The sequence below is a fragment of the Borostomias antarcticus genome, assembly GCF_949987555.1.
Source record: "Borostomias antarcticus genome assembly, chromosome: 5".
NCBI classification, from domain to species: domain Eukaryota; kingdom Metazoa; phylum Chordata; class Actinopteri; order Stomiiformes; family Stomiidae; genus Borostomias; species Borostomias antarcticus.
This window is the reverse complement of record NC_140238.1, coordinates 16,620,364-16,636,692: the sequence shown is the minus strand read 5'-3', so window position 1 is coordinate 16,636,692 and position 16,329 is coordinate 16,620,364. Positions and strand designations below refer to the sequence as shown.

Here is a 16,329-nt window from a genome sequence, read left to right as displayed (position 1 = left end):
TGACAACAAAATACGTAATTAAAGTCAATCTTTCTCTATACCACGATTTGTTGTTTTTAGTGATTTCCCATTGGCTTTAATATCATGACTGCATGTGGATGGCACAAGCTTAGGTGCGTCTATGGCTATACAGCATCACGGTAAGATTCAAACCCACAGTGAGTTTTCTTATAAACCATAGGCCTACATAAGAACTAGTTATTGTAGAACTAGCCATTTATATGACCCCGTTCAACATTCGAGGAAACACACCAAAGAAAGATTAATAGCCAAACATTACAGTGAGCAAGAAACACAAAATATTCTTTATTAAATATACAAAATTTGTGAAACAGAATTGCATTACGAATTGTAAACTTTCCAACCTTTAACTATGCACATTCCACCAGCTACACAAACAAAATACAATCAGTTGAACTGAAATAAACTTTAAAATGGAAGACACTGAGGATATGTTTGCGCTTGATAATTGCTGACTGAGTCACATTTAATATGCCTCTACAGTCATCTACACACTTTATATTGCAATCATACAGCAGAGTTGAGATGCCAGGGAATTTCACCATTCTGTATTCTTTAAGCTGTAGAATCTTTATTGGAAAAAAAATATCAGTTGTGTCAGGGTAGGCCAAGTGCTTCGTCACAGAGCAGCTGTAAGGTACTGTGAAACAGAGCTATAACAACAGTGTAACTGAAGTAAGTTCTAACAATGCCGGTAGTGCAAGAACACCCATAGCTCTAACAGCGAATCCTTTACAGTGAATCCAATCTGTTCCATACACTAGATTTCAAGGCTTGGCTTTTTGGCATTTCACAGGAATGGCCTAGCCATTCTCTATTGGGACGCATATTGTTAATTTTGGAGCAATGATCTAAATGACACCAACAAACCGTTTGACAAATACGTATCAGAGGATAACGGTTTCACTTAAAACAAACCTGTAATGAAACAAACCTATAAACATTGAACATCAACCAAAAATAAGGCAGCGTTTGGCATTTCCATGGCATATATTCTGTAGATACGGTATATATCCCTTTTGTAACACACCTGGAAGCACTGTATGCAATATGCGTGCTTTAGCTGAAGCACAAGGAAAAGGGGTGGATGACAAAACGAACACTGAGGGGAGTCAAGTAACGGGGGAATCAAGTACCACTGTGGTTCTATAGGCATTTCCTTCGCTGTGGATCAGTTCAATAATGCACAGAGGGGGATGGAAGCATGGGTTAAGAGAAGCTACAATGGCTGATCCCCCTCAACAACACCCAAGTGATCAGAGACGATAGGACGCCATCTTGGCATGACAACTACACATCTTGCACGTGTCCACACTAACTCAACCCCTCCAGAAACAGTTAGCTTACGTGGCTGAGAGCATTAAGTGTTATTTCAAGACATGCCCATCAAAGTAAAGGAAACAAGCAAAATATACTGCGAACCCTTCGTGCATCTACAATCAAACTGTTCACTTGCTGGCTAAGTACACTTTCAGACTCTTCTGAACCTACTATACTTCCCACTCCATTACAGGTGACACGCAAGTGACTTATTCATAACTCATTTGGTTTGTAGCTTCTGAACTGTCGATGCACTTGCTGTTCATCAAAGAACGTTTTTTGTGAAGCAATTAAGATTAAGTCATGTTTCTATAATCAGTATCCCAAAAGGGATTCAGGTTTTTCCAACCTGCTGATTAGCTGAATACCAACTGGCTTGACCTGAAACAACCTGAGGACCCACTTTCCAACACCCGCGACCGCTCGAACCAAACCCTTCAACGAGGATGTGTTTCAATACAGTAAAGCATGCCAACTCAAAAACACCACCTAGATGTTTCTCAGTGCTGTATTCTCTATATCAAAAAGGACAGCATAGCAGTGAAAAGACTAGACAGCTGTTGTGAGGGGAGGGCGGGGGGCGGGGTCAGAGTTGATGGGTGCAGAGCCGCGCCCCCAGCCCCGTCATTACCCTTTGTCACTTGAGCTTGGCGCGCACTTGCAAAAGGGTGGGCGTCTGTTCCATGATGCGCACCAGGAGCGTGTCTATGTAGTCCTCCAGGTCCCTGACCTGCGGCTTCAGCTTCTTCAGCTCCGCCTCCCGCTTCACCAGCAGGGTTCCCTGCCGCGCAAACTCCGCCTTCTGCCTCTCAAGCTCCGCCTCCCGCTGCAGCAGCAGGGAAACCAGTTCGTTGTGGGTCAGGTGGTAATAGGACCCCGCCCCTTCGGTTAGAGACTGCAGAGAGATACGCACAGAGATGGAAATAGATCGATAGGTAGACGGACGGAGAGACAGACAGACAGACATAGATACAGACAGAGCAAGAGAGAAGGGGGGGGGAGCGAGGGGGAGAGAGAGAGAGCGGGTTAACAAGAGAACAACCAAATAGGGGAAACCAGTGAGTAAACAAGGCGGAATAAGAGTAAGTTGACCTGAGAACAGTATCAGGTTGCTGGTGCTACGCTCTCTTGATAAAATGTACCTTTCTCCTCCCGGGTTCCGGCTCACTGAGCTGGCTGCTCCTCCCGGGGTGAATGGTGGACTTGAGCTTCTCCAGGCCGCTGGCCAATACTGACCGCCCCTTCTCCTCCGGTGGGATGCCGGCAGTCAGGGGCTTCACCGGGTGGGGACTGAAGGGGGGATCCGACAAGAGGTAACACTGATAAGGAAACACCTCAGTGAACCCAATTATTTTCAGACCCTTTTTTTTTCTTTTGATTGAACCATCTCAAAAATGAGGTAAGTCTTTAAACACAATTGCATGCAATCAATGACGGAGAAGCAAGTAAATACATCCAATACCTTAAAGTGAGAAGTGGAAACGAAGGTAAATGTTATCACCAAGGCGGAGCCCGGTCAAGTCAACACCCCCCCTCCCCCCAACACACACACACACACACACCCTCCCTTGTCGACATGTTGACAGGCCTGTGACTGTGTGAGAACAGTACCTTGCCCTGTGGGGAGGGAAGCTGGGGTCTGGTGGAGGGGTGTGGGTGGGGGGGGGGGGGGGGTTGTGGTAGGAAACAGGGGAAAATAATTAACTGCTAATTGAGCTGAGTCTCTGTTTCCCCTCTAGCCACAGAGGCAGGACACACACAGTGACACCTGCAGCGGAGTTTGGCAATTATCGTGTGTGTGTGTGTGTGTGTGTGTCCGTGGAGAAATAGAAGAGGAGAGATGGTCACACCACAAAGGAGAACCCCCATGGGAGGCAGCAGCACAGGAGAGAAGAGGCAGGGGAAGCAGCAGGAAGAGGCTGAGAGACAGAACAGAACACAGATTTCTGAAGCTGGAAAAAAAGCATCCATCCATGTCATACTTCAGGTGGTGTCCACTAACCTGTATGGATAGTGTAACCTCATATGCTGCTAATTGGAATATGCATTATTGAGAAAGAGAGTGGCATTAGATGGAAGCTAAATTGATATCCGCTACTAGGATTTGTGGACACCACGTCCCACTTCCCCTTCCAGCCGAGCATGTGTGACCTCACCTGTTCTGATTGGCTGCCTGCTGTGTCTCCTGGGGCAGAACAGCATGCGGTGCACCAATCACTGGCTTTGCAGTGAAGAGAGAGGCAGTGGCTGGGGCCATGCTTGGCGATGACCTCACCGCAGCAATCAGGGAGATGGAGAGGGAGGAAGGAGCTAGGGGGGTGCTACTTTCAGCAGTTAGAGAGGGAGTGGAGGAGGTCAAAGGAGGAGGGTCAGCGGATTGCTGAATAGAGGAGGACTCCACATTAATGCCAGGGTCACTCCCAAAAGATGCTGTTAGGTCCTCAAAGCTAGTCGTGAGCGTGCCCTCAGAGAGAGAGCGTTGACGCACAGCAAACTGTGGCAGAGGAGCGTCTGAACATTGGTGATTTGAGCAGAGAGCCTGGTTCTCCCCCTCTCCTTCACTGACCTTCCCATCACCCGACTCAGGGCTTATACACAAGTCTATAAGTGCACTGGAGAGTGTTTCCAAGTTTGAGAAACAGTCCCCGATCAATAGACTTGATTGGGGAGTTACAGGTTTCTCCTCATCCTCGCGCATCCTTTCTAGATGGAATACATCTAATGTCTCCTTCTGGATCACTCCTTTATCCAACGTCCTGCTTCCCTCAGACTCCTCCTCTAGGTCCAAGGGAACTGTGCCCTTGGAGCCGGTGGCAACTTGAGGTTCCCCCAGCTCATCAAACATCTCATCCTCACAAACTGTGGAGTTGGCAGAGGCTAATGTCTCTGCCCTAGGCCTGGGGAGAACCTCCTCTGAGATGCTGGAGCACTTGGAGGACTGGTAGGACCTGCAGGACTGGTACTGCTGGGAGTCAGCGCTCTCGTACAGACTTAGGAAGATGGAGCTGGGGCTTCTGTCAGACACCTTGGTATGCAACAGCATCTCATCAAAGACTTGGCTGAGACTGGTTGTAGCGTGGCCAGTGTTCAGCAAGTCGCTAAGGAGTCTTTCCGGTTTGGGAGGACCGTTGGTAAAGTCCTGTGTCCCAAATGTGCTGCTGGGAGTTGACTCCCACAAGGTTTGCCTGTCACTGGGGGAAGAGGTCATGATGTAAAATGATGGGGCTTTCATGAAAGGCTCATCTTCCGAAATTGGAATAGCTTTTGCCTCTACATCATCAGTTACAATTGAGATGGAAGTCTTTACCTCCTCTGGACAACCATTAATTGAGTCCTTAATTAAGTTATAGTTCTCCCCCCTGTATACATCTAGAGATATGTTATTGCAATCTGGCTGTGAGGAAGCTGAGAGCATAGAGTACAGGGGAGGTAGATTTGGTGACTGAACAAGTGTGTCCTCAGATGATATCTCCACTTGCAAGCAGGGGAGGATCACCTTCTGTACTGCTGATGGTAATTGTTCCTGTAGTTCCTCATTGCGATCATCCTGGGCCTGCGCCATCAAACCTAAACCCAAAGAAAAATGATATGGCTTCATAACCGGCTTATCTTCAGATTCCCTTAATGTTTCTAATCCAGATGAATGTGATGAAATGCCAGGGTGGCCAAGAGCAGGAGTGTCCAATTCCTGTCCCTCAGCTTCTTCAGATGAGGTAGCTGGTAACATCTCAGATGTTGAATAAGGAGACACGCTGGAGTGGACCTCCTCCCTCTTCAGTAGCCTTCCCACCACCACAGGACCAGGGCTGGCAGGGGTGTTTGCATGGTGGAGCTCCAGGCTCTGACATGGATTTGGGAAGCTGTGTGAGTGGTGAGAGTTGAGGCATCCATGTGCGTTAGTGGTCACCTCAGTAGTGTTAATAGAGAGGTTAAGTGGCTTTGTTTCACGCCCAGAAACCAGCTCAAATGAGTTAGCAGCAGGATTAGTGGTAGTTGACCTTTCAACATCAGCCTCAGTGCTTTCGTGGGCTGGAAGAGTGTAGCTGATTGGTGCAAGTCTAGCAAGATTTTCTGTATTGCTTTCATTTCCCTCTGATAAAGAAGATAATGTGTTAGCCCTTAAAGTGGCATCTAAGGTAGGGGAATGTAGTGCATAATTCACAGTCATGTTTTGATTAGTCTTCATAGTCAAGGACCCTGCTCCTTTGTCTTCCAGTAGAGGGTCATTTGTTGTGTGCTGCCCCTCTATTGGCTGTGGTCTGCATACTATGGTTGGTTCCTCTGTAGATTTCATCCTGCCAGCTGCAAAAGCATCAAAGGAGCTATCCCACCCAACGTCCTTTTCAACAGCGCTGCAAGACGTAAAGGGGTTGGACGGTCTCTTGACAGCTGGATTCTTCTCTGCCGACGGGATCGGTGGGAGGGGTCGTCGCCTAGCTCTGATTGTGGCCTCTTCCTTCAGGTGAGTGTTAATACCGTCTTCGGTGGCTGGGCGGTGTTTGGACAGGATGGGGTTAGGGTTACTGGGCCTAGAAGAGGGGGTTGCTATAGGGGGCTGGGGATCAGAGCTGGAGAGATAAGACAGAGGAGGCAGTGCAGGTTTTAGAGTCTTGTCAGCTAAGATGTCCTCGTAGAAAGGGTTACACTGGAGGAGAGAGAGGAAAGGGTTGGAGGGGGACATGGGAGGTGGGGTGCTCTGTGAGTGGCAGAAGGGGTTAGTGTGATGCAACAGGGAACCCCATGAGGCAGCGTCAAGCGAGGGAGCAGGGGGACTCCAGGAGTGGTCAGGGGAGTGAGGGGTGAGGGGACAGTCTGAGCTGGGCTCTAGTTTAGGTGACACCACCAGGCTGTAAAAGGAAAGGCACACAGTCCTCTTGATTAGTTAGTTTGTTCTCATAAGTAACCAATACTTTGGCTAGAGGATTCAATTTATGACCACCAAGACAAAATACAAAATAACCCAATTAGCTCTCACCTTGCCAAGTATAATATTTGCTTACAAATCCCGTCTGTATCCTTTTTTCTTATTAAAAAAAAATCGTATTAAATTTTATTTTTAAAGCCATCTGACATTTCCATGTTTAGGAAGATAGACGGACGGTAATATTTAGTAAGAGGTATGATGAAACCACATAGTGATTGTGTAGCATTACCTGTGCCAAATTGGCATCATTCCCTAGTACTAAGAGGATGAGGGAATGTGGAGTATGCAAACAAATAGTTGTAGACCTAGCAGGCATGGATTTAATATAGAGCACTGAGAGATGCAAAGCGAAAGGTACTCCCATCAGTGAGGGGCCTAAGTTGAACAAGGGAAGTGAATGAGCCAAATAAAGTCAGTGAGTCACCAGTGTGTGAGTAGTCACAGAAGGTGTGACAGAGTTATTTCCTGTGTTCAGTGAACCAATGTGCACCACGATCTTCCAAATCTCTCTCTCACATGCATACACATACGCATGCACACACACACGCACGCACACACACACACACGTGCACACACACACAATCGACCTCATTGCACATCAGAAAATGTGGTGGACCATACAGCAGCTGTATAAAAAAAAAAGAAGGTAAAATCTTCCACATCCCGATGTCCTTCATCATACTGAAACACATAATTGAGTCTAGTGTGGTTTAAGCTTACTGAGTTAATTTCCAGAGGAGCAGGACCCCACCCCTATCTGCATTGCAGATACCTGCTGTAACCAGAGCCTGAGAGCTGAAGCTGAGGGAGGAAGTGTTACAGATGGTATACAAAGAACCTTCTTCTTACATGCTGGTGGAGGCCTAGCTACAAACCGACATCAAACACAAATGCCATTCTTTTGGCACATACATGTCCTACGTGTATGGGTCACAGGCTGTTAAGACACTCATGCGAGAAGTGAATGATGTGGGAATATCTAAATAATAACGTCACTATGTTCTAAATATAGAGCTTTTGATGAAGCCCGAAGGACAGTCTAATTCTGCTTATTAATTCAGCCTATTATTTTCAGAAGGTGGACAAAGGAAAACTCCAGCCCTTAGCCCTGGTTCATGCCCATTTTAACATTAAGTAATGATTCATTACCTGGCCTGTAATGAAACAAACAAGTTGTCAGTAAGGGTTCCCCTACATTCTGGACTGATGTGTGTATAGTCGGTTATGGCTGCACGGTCTCACCTGGGTTTGCTGTGCGAGTCCTTTGATCCGAACCATCCTTTGTTTCTCTCCTCCGCGGGGAGAGGGGCTTGTTCAGACTCATCCTTGCACCGACTCTGTCCTTTCCCCGCAGACTCCGCCCTCCCGTGAGAGAACAGGTTCCTCCTCTGCTTCTTCCCCTGGCTGTCTGACTCCGCGGCTGAGACCGCGGACACAGCCGTCTGCGCCCACCGCCTCTCCTTCTCCTCCTCCTCCTCTCCCAGCACAGAGCCAGCCTTCTCCAGCGTGGCGGCTATGGCCGCCTTCTCCTCCTCGCCGGCCTTGTCGAAGGACCAGCGTCGGCCGTCTCCGGCGGGGCCTTTGGGGAGCACCTCGGCCCGCAGCAGACTGAGGTTCTGCAGGGACGTGGACAGAGGCAAGGACTTCTGCAGTGGCCCTAGTGAACCTGCAGGTTTTCCTGTGCGGGGCTCGGCGCTGTACACGTGGTTTCCATTAACGTACACAGACGGCTGAGGCACTGCTAAGGTAATCTCACCAGCCTCATCAATGAATTCACACTTGAGGGGCGACAACTTGGGCGAGGTGTCGGCCGTGTGGTCTGTGAATGGGATGAGAAAGGCGACGGATGATGGACAGCGAGAAAGAAAGAGAGAGAGAGGTGTTATATTATGCAACTTCAAGTGAGAAGGATTGGTTTATACAAGACATACAGCTGATGAAACAAATATTCCATTGGCTCAAGCTCTCTGACTTATCATCTGTTGTGACGGAGTCTGGGTGTAATGTCAGTATTACTAGTCCTCCTCACCAGGACTGTTTTCTGCGGTCAGGTTGCTGCTGTTGCTGGGCGAGTTGGACAGGTCTGAGACCACCACGCTGATCCCGGCGGTGGGACTGAGGCTGCCGCCGCGCGACGACGACTCACTGCTCTCCGACCCCAGCGACGTGCTGGAGCGCGTGTCCGACGACTTCCGCAGCTTCCCCCTCAGGAAGAAGCTCCGCATCTTGCTGCGTCGGCCCTCCCCGCCCTCGTCGTCCTCGTAGTCTTCCTCTCCGCCGCCGTCGCTGGGCAGCCGATTGCGCACGTGGGACAGCTGACCGCTCGGCCCGATGGCGGAGAACGAGTCCTCGTCACCGCTCCTCTTCTTCCCCTTCATGCGGTCTTTCAGCTTGCCGAAAGTGGAGCGGTGCTTGTCCTTCATGGCCAGGTCGTACATGCTGGCCGTCAGGTTGTTGCGGGTGAACTGGACCGTGACCTGGACCTCCCCTCTCTCCTTCTCCTTTTTCCCGGTCTTGGAGTTGAGTTTGAACCACCTGCAACAGACAGAGAGACACATTCGCACCAGACAGATTAGTAGACAGAGCTGTTAAGACCATTTTTTGACAAAAATGAGCACATATTCATACGCTACTTCATTCCTTTCAATAGGTGAATATGATAACTTATCAGTTTAATCTAAATTGACAGTTTGAAAACAGCAAGAATATGAGGTACTATATAATCTTCATGGAGTGATTAATTAGTGAGTCCCTGTACCAATAGATATACGCAAGTGGGATTGTGGAACACCATGAATGACCCCATTGTGTCTTTGAATTAGGTTAATCTGTCCTTATGTCAGGGGTGGTGTGGGGGTCAGTCTGCGCCCTACTAACAACAGACAGCCCAAGGCCACCATATACCTTGGGGGCCATTTGTTTTGGCAGCACAACAATGGGGTGAAACTGCTCTCATCTTACCAACAATGAGTGGTCTGAATTCCATGTCCTGGAAAACAACGGCCGTGCCATAACAGCACATGCCTTTACAGTACTAGCAGACATGAGGTGTTCTAGAAATGCTGCCTTAAAATATCACAACAGATAGACAGAGCTCGGAGCTGTGACTCATGGGAACCTATCACCTGGTCTGAAATGACTGGTAGGCGGGGGAGAATTCCCCTAGCCCAAACCAGACCTATTCATCATCTGACACATCACTGTGCCAGTGGAAAGTTAGCAGCATGGAGAGGAAAAGTTATTACAGTATAGCAGCCAACTGTTAGAATCATTAATCATAACCTGGCTGCCTACACCTCCCCCATTTCCTGAAGTCATTATTGTATTTATGTATTTATAGTGATTTTCATGTCACAGACAGTTCTTAAAAAGGTCATTTAAAAACAATATAGGAATGCCATGGAAGGTCATACAACTGTACAACTGAACAGAATATAAACAGATATGAAGATTAAACTGAAAGAAGATGAGGTGAGATAATTAAAAAAAATAAGAAAAGTAAAGAAAATGTGCTGGCATTTGAACTATGACTACAAACCCTAAGCCAATCAGTCCAATCAGAGACCAGTACTTCAACTCATGTCATTCAGCAATAGTATACTACCGCCGAGTCCCAGCTCAAAATCTCCACTGTTCTATGACCATACAAATACAGTCGGACCACTGTAAGGAAGATATGGATAAAAACAAGCTATGCAGACAGAGGTACAGGGTTAGGGTGAATATGGATATTACATAATCACCCTGCCTGTCCTCAAGCTCATCCCTGAACACACACACACACACACACACACACACACACACACACACACACACACACACACACACACACACACACACACACAGATTTCAGACAAAACTATTAGTTGAGACTCTGTCAACTTGAGGAGTACGCACACAAATATAGGTTGGGAGTACACAAGAATGATAATCCTTTCACTCGTCACCAACAATGTACATCTAATCCAGATACACAAAAAAATTCACTGGATGAACCAGTATTCTTAGTGTACAGTGGCATCGTCACCAACACAAACTATGATTTCACTGTTGCTGAACATAGTTAAGCTCTATTTACAATCAGACAACAAAAAATCCTGTTAGGTGTGGACTCAAGTTTCACACTGATCCCCCAACAATAGTATTTTGGTCCAACAATAGTATCATGGTAGAAAACATCCTGAAGGCGAGGTGGGGTTCACATTCCGAAACGTTATACAAAACCAGAGAGGCGTGAGGTAGTTTGTGAAGCCTAACCTCATACTGTGAGTCACTCCATTACAAACTACGAAGGATATAATAATTTATTATCCTCCATTTGGGTCCCTGACCCAGGCTTCATTAGGCTAACTGCATCTCTCAAGCTCCAGCTGGGTGTGATGAGATTTAGTGAAAATCACACAAACATTTCATCTGAGGAGAAGATCCTCATTTATGTAAACTAAGGTTCTTTTAAGCGCTGTTCCCATCACACAGTTGCCGGCTTTGTTTGTTGAATTCTGAGCAAATAAAAAAGGTTAACAGACTATTTGTGGTCTTGCAGCTGCATAGGAACTTGTGACGCATGAAGAATAAACGAATGGTAAGAGCCCTGATAACAGTAACAAATACAGAACTGCAATTGAGTCATGCGCACATACTTTTGATTAATATGCGACCACACACACAGTACTGTTGAGCAAGACAGTACAGGTCTGCAGTACGATTGGGCAATGTTAATGTCATTTTATTTATATAGCACCATTCATACAAATCAATGTAGCACATAGTGCTTTACATAAAAGGGCAGATATGCTATAGCTGGCCTTGAGAGCTATGAAGTACTGTATGTGCTGAGCTTCTGTGAACACTCCCCATTCCAGAGCCATCTGCCCCACCATCTCCTGAAAACAGGAAACCAAAACACTCCACCCGGTCCCGCTCCGATACCATCTCCCCATCCTCTCAATGATCTGTGCGGAGAGGAAAGGAATCAGTTCCTGGGCTTGCTCTTTAAGTTAACCAGGTTGCCAGGCTATGCTGATATCAGAGGCCCTCTACAAGTCTTAAGAGTATTTACTGTTGGTAAAGCAACCATCAGGTTATCACCTCACTTCTTCCATCTACTCAGTTTCTCCTCAGTGTATACCTGAAAACACAGTTCGGCAGACGCACACATATTCCTTCAGGAATAAGAGCTCTGCACGAAAAATGTGTGTGTGAGGCCTCTCTTCCAAAACAGCCCCATCAGCAAGAACTGAGAAGAGCCAGAGAGCAGGCTAGAAGGGAGAACACATTCCACATCTGGATGTGATCGAGTCCCCTCCCTCAGACAGAAAGTTACATAGCGTGGTATTGTGTGGACATGCCTTGTAGAGCATACTGAATTGCAATTAAAGTCATATAGGTTTAACAGCTATGTAGCTAACAGGTAGGCACTTTGAATATATAGCATTAACTGAAAGACATATCCACTACAAATACAGATGAGTGTTTGATTCCCTTAATCTAATGCAATGCCAACATCCTTTGCTGCATTTCTAGGCAGGGTGAAAGAGTATCTGACCAGAGAGAATGTATGTGTTGACTATGAGCTGAAATTTAAGACGACTCTAGATTTCTAAGGCTAGTTCACTAAGCACTCTGAATGGTTATAGTTATGTAACACGATCAGCACTATTCCAAACAATGTTGTTGTTGTTGTTGGGTAGCTCCGGATCAGCCTCCTTTAAATTCTACATGCCGCATCCCAAAGGTTGAGTAGTAGATATCAAAATAAGGCACAATTTCCAGCGTCGACTTCCAACCCCATCACTGGATTGATGCATTAAGAATGATCTAGTCAGACGCTCCTTCAATACCAACCTTGCTTAATACACATGGATGCATGCAGGCTAAAACCCACCCAAAGGCCTCACATACACACCTACAACTCTATGAATACGCCAGCAGATTAGACCTTCACCAAGCCACTCTTCAGTTCTGCACCTGTGATCAGCCACAGCTGACTTGTCTACTAGCAGTCCCGGGCCTCTTTCTGCGTGCGTCAGAGAGATTGTTCTGGATCTACATCTCTCACTCACACTCACACACTTCCATTCTCCCTCAATCAGCACATTAGCCTGGTGCTAAAGACTCTCTGTGTAACTGGAACATGGAGCAGCAGCCAGCAGTGACCAGGCAGAGAGACAGGCAGACGGATAAAGAGAGGGGCAGATAAGAGATAGGGACCGAGAGAAGGGTGGATTTATAAAGAGGATGAAAAAACACTGAAGCTACATACAGAGGACTCATCTCTTCGTGTCCTCATTGTAGAGTTGCGACACACTGTGATTTGTGATTGTGACACTGATTTCCCCCTGACAGCCGCTAAAGAGAGTCCAATGCCCACTTCTCACAGAATCTGCACTATGCTTGCAGGCATATCTAGAGCATACTCCCTCTCAATCTTTGACGCGCTGCAGGGGGAATCACCGCCCTAAACTGCTGACTGATGCACTAAGCAAAATGAAATGTCATCCATAGAGAATATACTCTACTATCCTATACACTGTGCCAGGAATACATATATCTGGCCTTATCTCATTTCAACCTGAGTCTGTGCTCAAAGCATCTCTGTGCTCAGCAGACCATGGTGGTACTGTATGTTAGCACAGTTCTTAGTTATACTGTTGAGGCCATAAAGCATGAGTAGCACTCAGCCGAGGCTACGGTGAGTCCAACACACAACAGAGGAAGAGAAACTAAATCAAGGGGGTGTAAAAATGCTGCCATATTTCTGGACTTCAAATATACGAGAGCCCCTGAACTAAAGCAATATGGAAGCCTCGTCTCCAGTGGAAGGCTTAATAAATACTAGAAAGGGGGAAAGTGACAGGCCCTTTGGCAGGGCATAAGACCCAGGAATGCCTCTGTCATCATCCTCTGTAACATTGAACATAAATCAGTGGGAAAGCATCGTGGTCACTTACATGTGACAGGCACTACAAGACCCGGACATGAATAGGACTACAACTACTCTCACCATCAGCCTTGTGAGAATCATGGAAACTGGGGAATATCTTGAGCTGAACATCAATCTAATAAACAGAATACTGGACATTATTTGTATTGATTGTCATTGTTACAACAGGTATTCATCTCTATCATAGCAGAGAGGTGACCATCGGTTTGGGAGAGGTGACCATCCCTCATTCCCTGAATACCACATGCAGATTCTAAATGCTTCTGGGTAACTAACATGCTGACACAGAACTGCCTCTAACCTTCAAGTGACCAGCCACATGGTCAGGAGGGAAATGTTCTCATGTCAGCTACTGTTCCTACATCACATGTTTCAGTCTTCGATGAGGATATAATCTACAGTGAGGGCTGGTGAACAAAACGGCTTGTTAGGCCACTTTTTTCACAACATCAAGATGGTCAGTGAGGGTGTTGACAAATTGACATGGCAGGTACTAAGGGAATGTACAGGCTCATCCACATTAACAGTTGATGTAGGGCCTAAACATGAGACTTCTAGTGAGTGCATTATAACCTACTACTGGTCTTCTTATATTCATAAAAATGTGGGTTTTCCAAAAACATGTTATGCTAAAATCAAATAGAGCTGTAAGACCTTGACACTTATCTGATAATCTGGGAATTTGGAGACGCTAATCCTCTGTCCTACTACTGCTGGGAACAAAATAAAGACCGTTGAGAAATAGCATGACATTCCCCTTTCTGCATGTCTCGGGGCAATAAATCCACAGTAGCCTATTCAGTCGGTTTCACAATTCAAGTGGGAAAGGGGGCTCTCACGCCGTCTACACTATCCTCTTCAGTGTCTGACTAGTTTTTTCTACCTGTAGAGGGCGTGTCTGCAGAGGCCTGACCTGATTGCAGCATGATGTGACAGCTGTGTTTATACCTGAAAGAAAATGGTCTAACCCACTAAAAAGCTTACAGGCTACAGTGACTGGTGTGAAGGTACAGTTATGATCTGTTGAATCTTTCATTTGGAAAACAAAAAGCTCATTAAAGATACAGGTAAGGGTCAGTGCTCATTCATCAGTAGGCTAGTCGTGCTGAAATACAAGAAACGTGGGCTGAACCATGGAATAAAACCTACTCGTTTTTCATGCATATATTGTCCTGAAAGGCCTTATCCAGTGGGATCACTGCTTGTCCGAGAAACACATCACCGATAAGCGCCCGGTGCATCACCGTGAGGATCAAATCGCTGCTCCCCGGGGGGTAGGCGCTCCGTTCCCCATCCTCCTCCAACACCCCCGGTAACAACTCGAAAGAACATTCCTCTTTCCATTCGGGAGAGGTGGTCTTTTCCACCACACATGTCGAGTATTTCTCCTTCCCCACCTGAATAATGGTGTAGACGTCGCTGGTCCCGTGTTTGCCCTTGGCTCGCAAGCCTCTGCCCCGCACAACTGTCACCTGGACATGTGTAGGAACCCATCTCTGGTCTTCGTCTACATTTAGGGAGGACATGTCCAAATACAAACAATAGCGAGAAACGGGGGCTCAAAGCGTAACGTGCAGATGGTGCCCGCCACCGTTTCTTCCTGATCACCGCCAAAGATGTGGAGTCACACTATCCCCTGGGTTGACAGTAGCACATTATTTTTCTCCTCCATCTAAAGCTGTCGATATCGTTCTGTATTTTGAGTGCTGTCGCCGGTACCGCGTTTCGCAGCCTGCTGCGGTATACGTTTGCTTGTTGTTCCCGATGGTGCGACTCTGCTTTCGGCCAGGCGCCCCTCTGCAGAATTGAAGAGCTAGAAGCATTTTGTCGACGTCACGCCTTTATCCTCTCTGCAGGACGAGGAAGTAAGTGGCCCACCGCCGTGCATATGGTTAAATTGAGATAATTTGCTCACATCAGCCTACTTTTGAGGGCACTTTATAGAGAGCACATCTAAATGTATATTTGTTTCGCATGAATGTGTCGAGATAATTATCTAACATTGCAGTTTCACTGATGCACACACGATGATTGCTTTACAATAGCATAGGCCTAGGCGGTATATTAACCTATGCACCTATAAGAGAGTGTCACAAGCCCGGTGGGAATATATTTTGTTTATATAGACTTTGCAATAACATTTGAACTGGAGAGTGCCAACCCCTATTCAAAGATGTTTATGTAATATGTAGGCCTAAGATACAGGTATCACAATGAACGATATGCTCACTTGAGACCTCATCACATAAGACAAGATATAAAAGAACTATATAGACTATCCCCTATAGATGGCACCTTATACATTAAACCAGCCCTGTAGTTGCTCATCAACTTGCTTGCTGTTGTAGGCCTACATGTATCTTACAGCATGCAGCGTTGTGGTGCCTAGCAGGAAACCAGGTCCAGTAATGCAGAGTGGCAGCAGTCACTAGCTGCAGCAGACGAGACCGCAGAAGCCTGAGGTCGTCCCTGGTGGGGGATGGGAGGTGGAGCACTAATTAATATTGCTGATGGTGTTGTATATTGGTATGCTTACTAGGGTGGAATGCATTGGAGGGAGGCGACTTTACTACAGAATTCACAACCTTGAGTGTTTTTTTTCACTGGTCATCAGATCAATGCACCATATTGCAGAGCTCAGGAAAAGCACAGCTACAGCATAAGAATTAGGTTGATGTCAGAGGATATGTACAAAGAATAGACAGCTAATTTTAAGGTAAATATGAAGTGTGGTAACTTAACTAACCAGCGCAACATGGAGAGCAAATGTCGGGTTGTCCCTCTCTCCCTTCGCAATTAATACATCCCTGTGTTCCCTTGTTGACCTGCAGTTCTATGTTGCTACCACAAGAGGCAGTGGTCCCAGAACATCAAACCTGACACCATTGGTTTTCAAGAGCTCTGGTGGCCTAGTGGTTAAAGGATAAGGACACTGAATTTCATGTTTAGCCCTACTCCTGGCTTCCCTGGCATGTATCTGACTAGTACAGGTTAAAATGTTTCTGTTTTGTGCAGTACAGAGTTCTGTGTCAATAACGCCGGCACGCGCACCCTGGCTCGTTGCTAGCTATGGGCACACTCGAAAAACTCAAAGTATTATATACGTGGATTTCAAGTTCAG

General features: G+C 46.5%; 1 protein-coding gene across 1 annotated transcript; it reads right to left on the bottom strand.

Moving 5' to 3' along the window:
- Window positions 1–1,978: 1,978 nt before the first annotated feature.
- Window positions 1,979–14,734, bottom strand: rab11fip5a (RAB11 family interacting protein 5a (class I); the record flags this gene model as incomplete). The annotated part of the gene is made up of 7 exons (XM_084438970.1): window positions 1,979–2,236; window positions 2,484–2,631; window positions 3,498–4,532; window positions 5,673–6,188; window positions 7,508–8,084; window positions 8,295–8,800; window positions 14,358–14,734. The coding sequence occupies 7 exons, from the start codon at window positions 14,732–14,734 to the stop codon at window positions 1,979–1,981; spliced, it is 3,417 nt and encodes a 1,138-aa protein (XP_084295096.1).
- Between the last annotated feature and the right edge of the window lie 1,595 nt (window positions 14,735–16,329).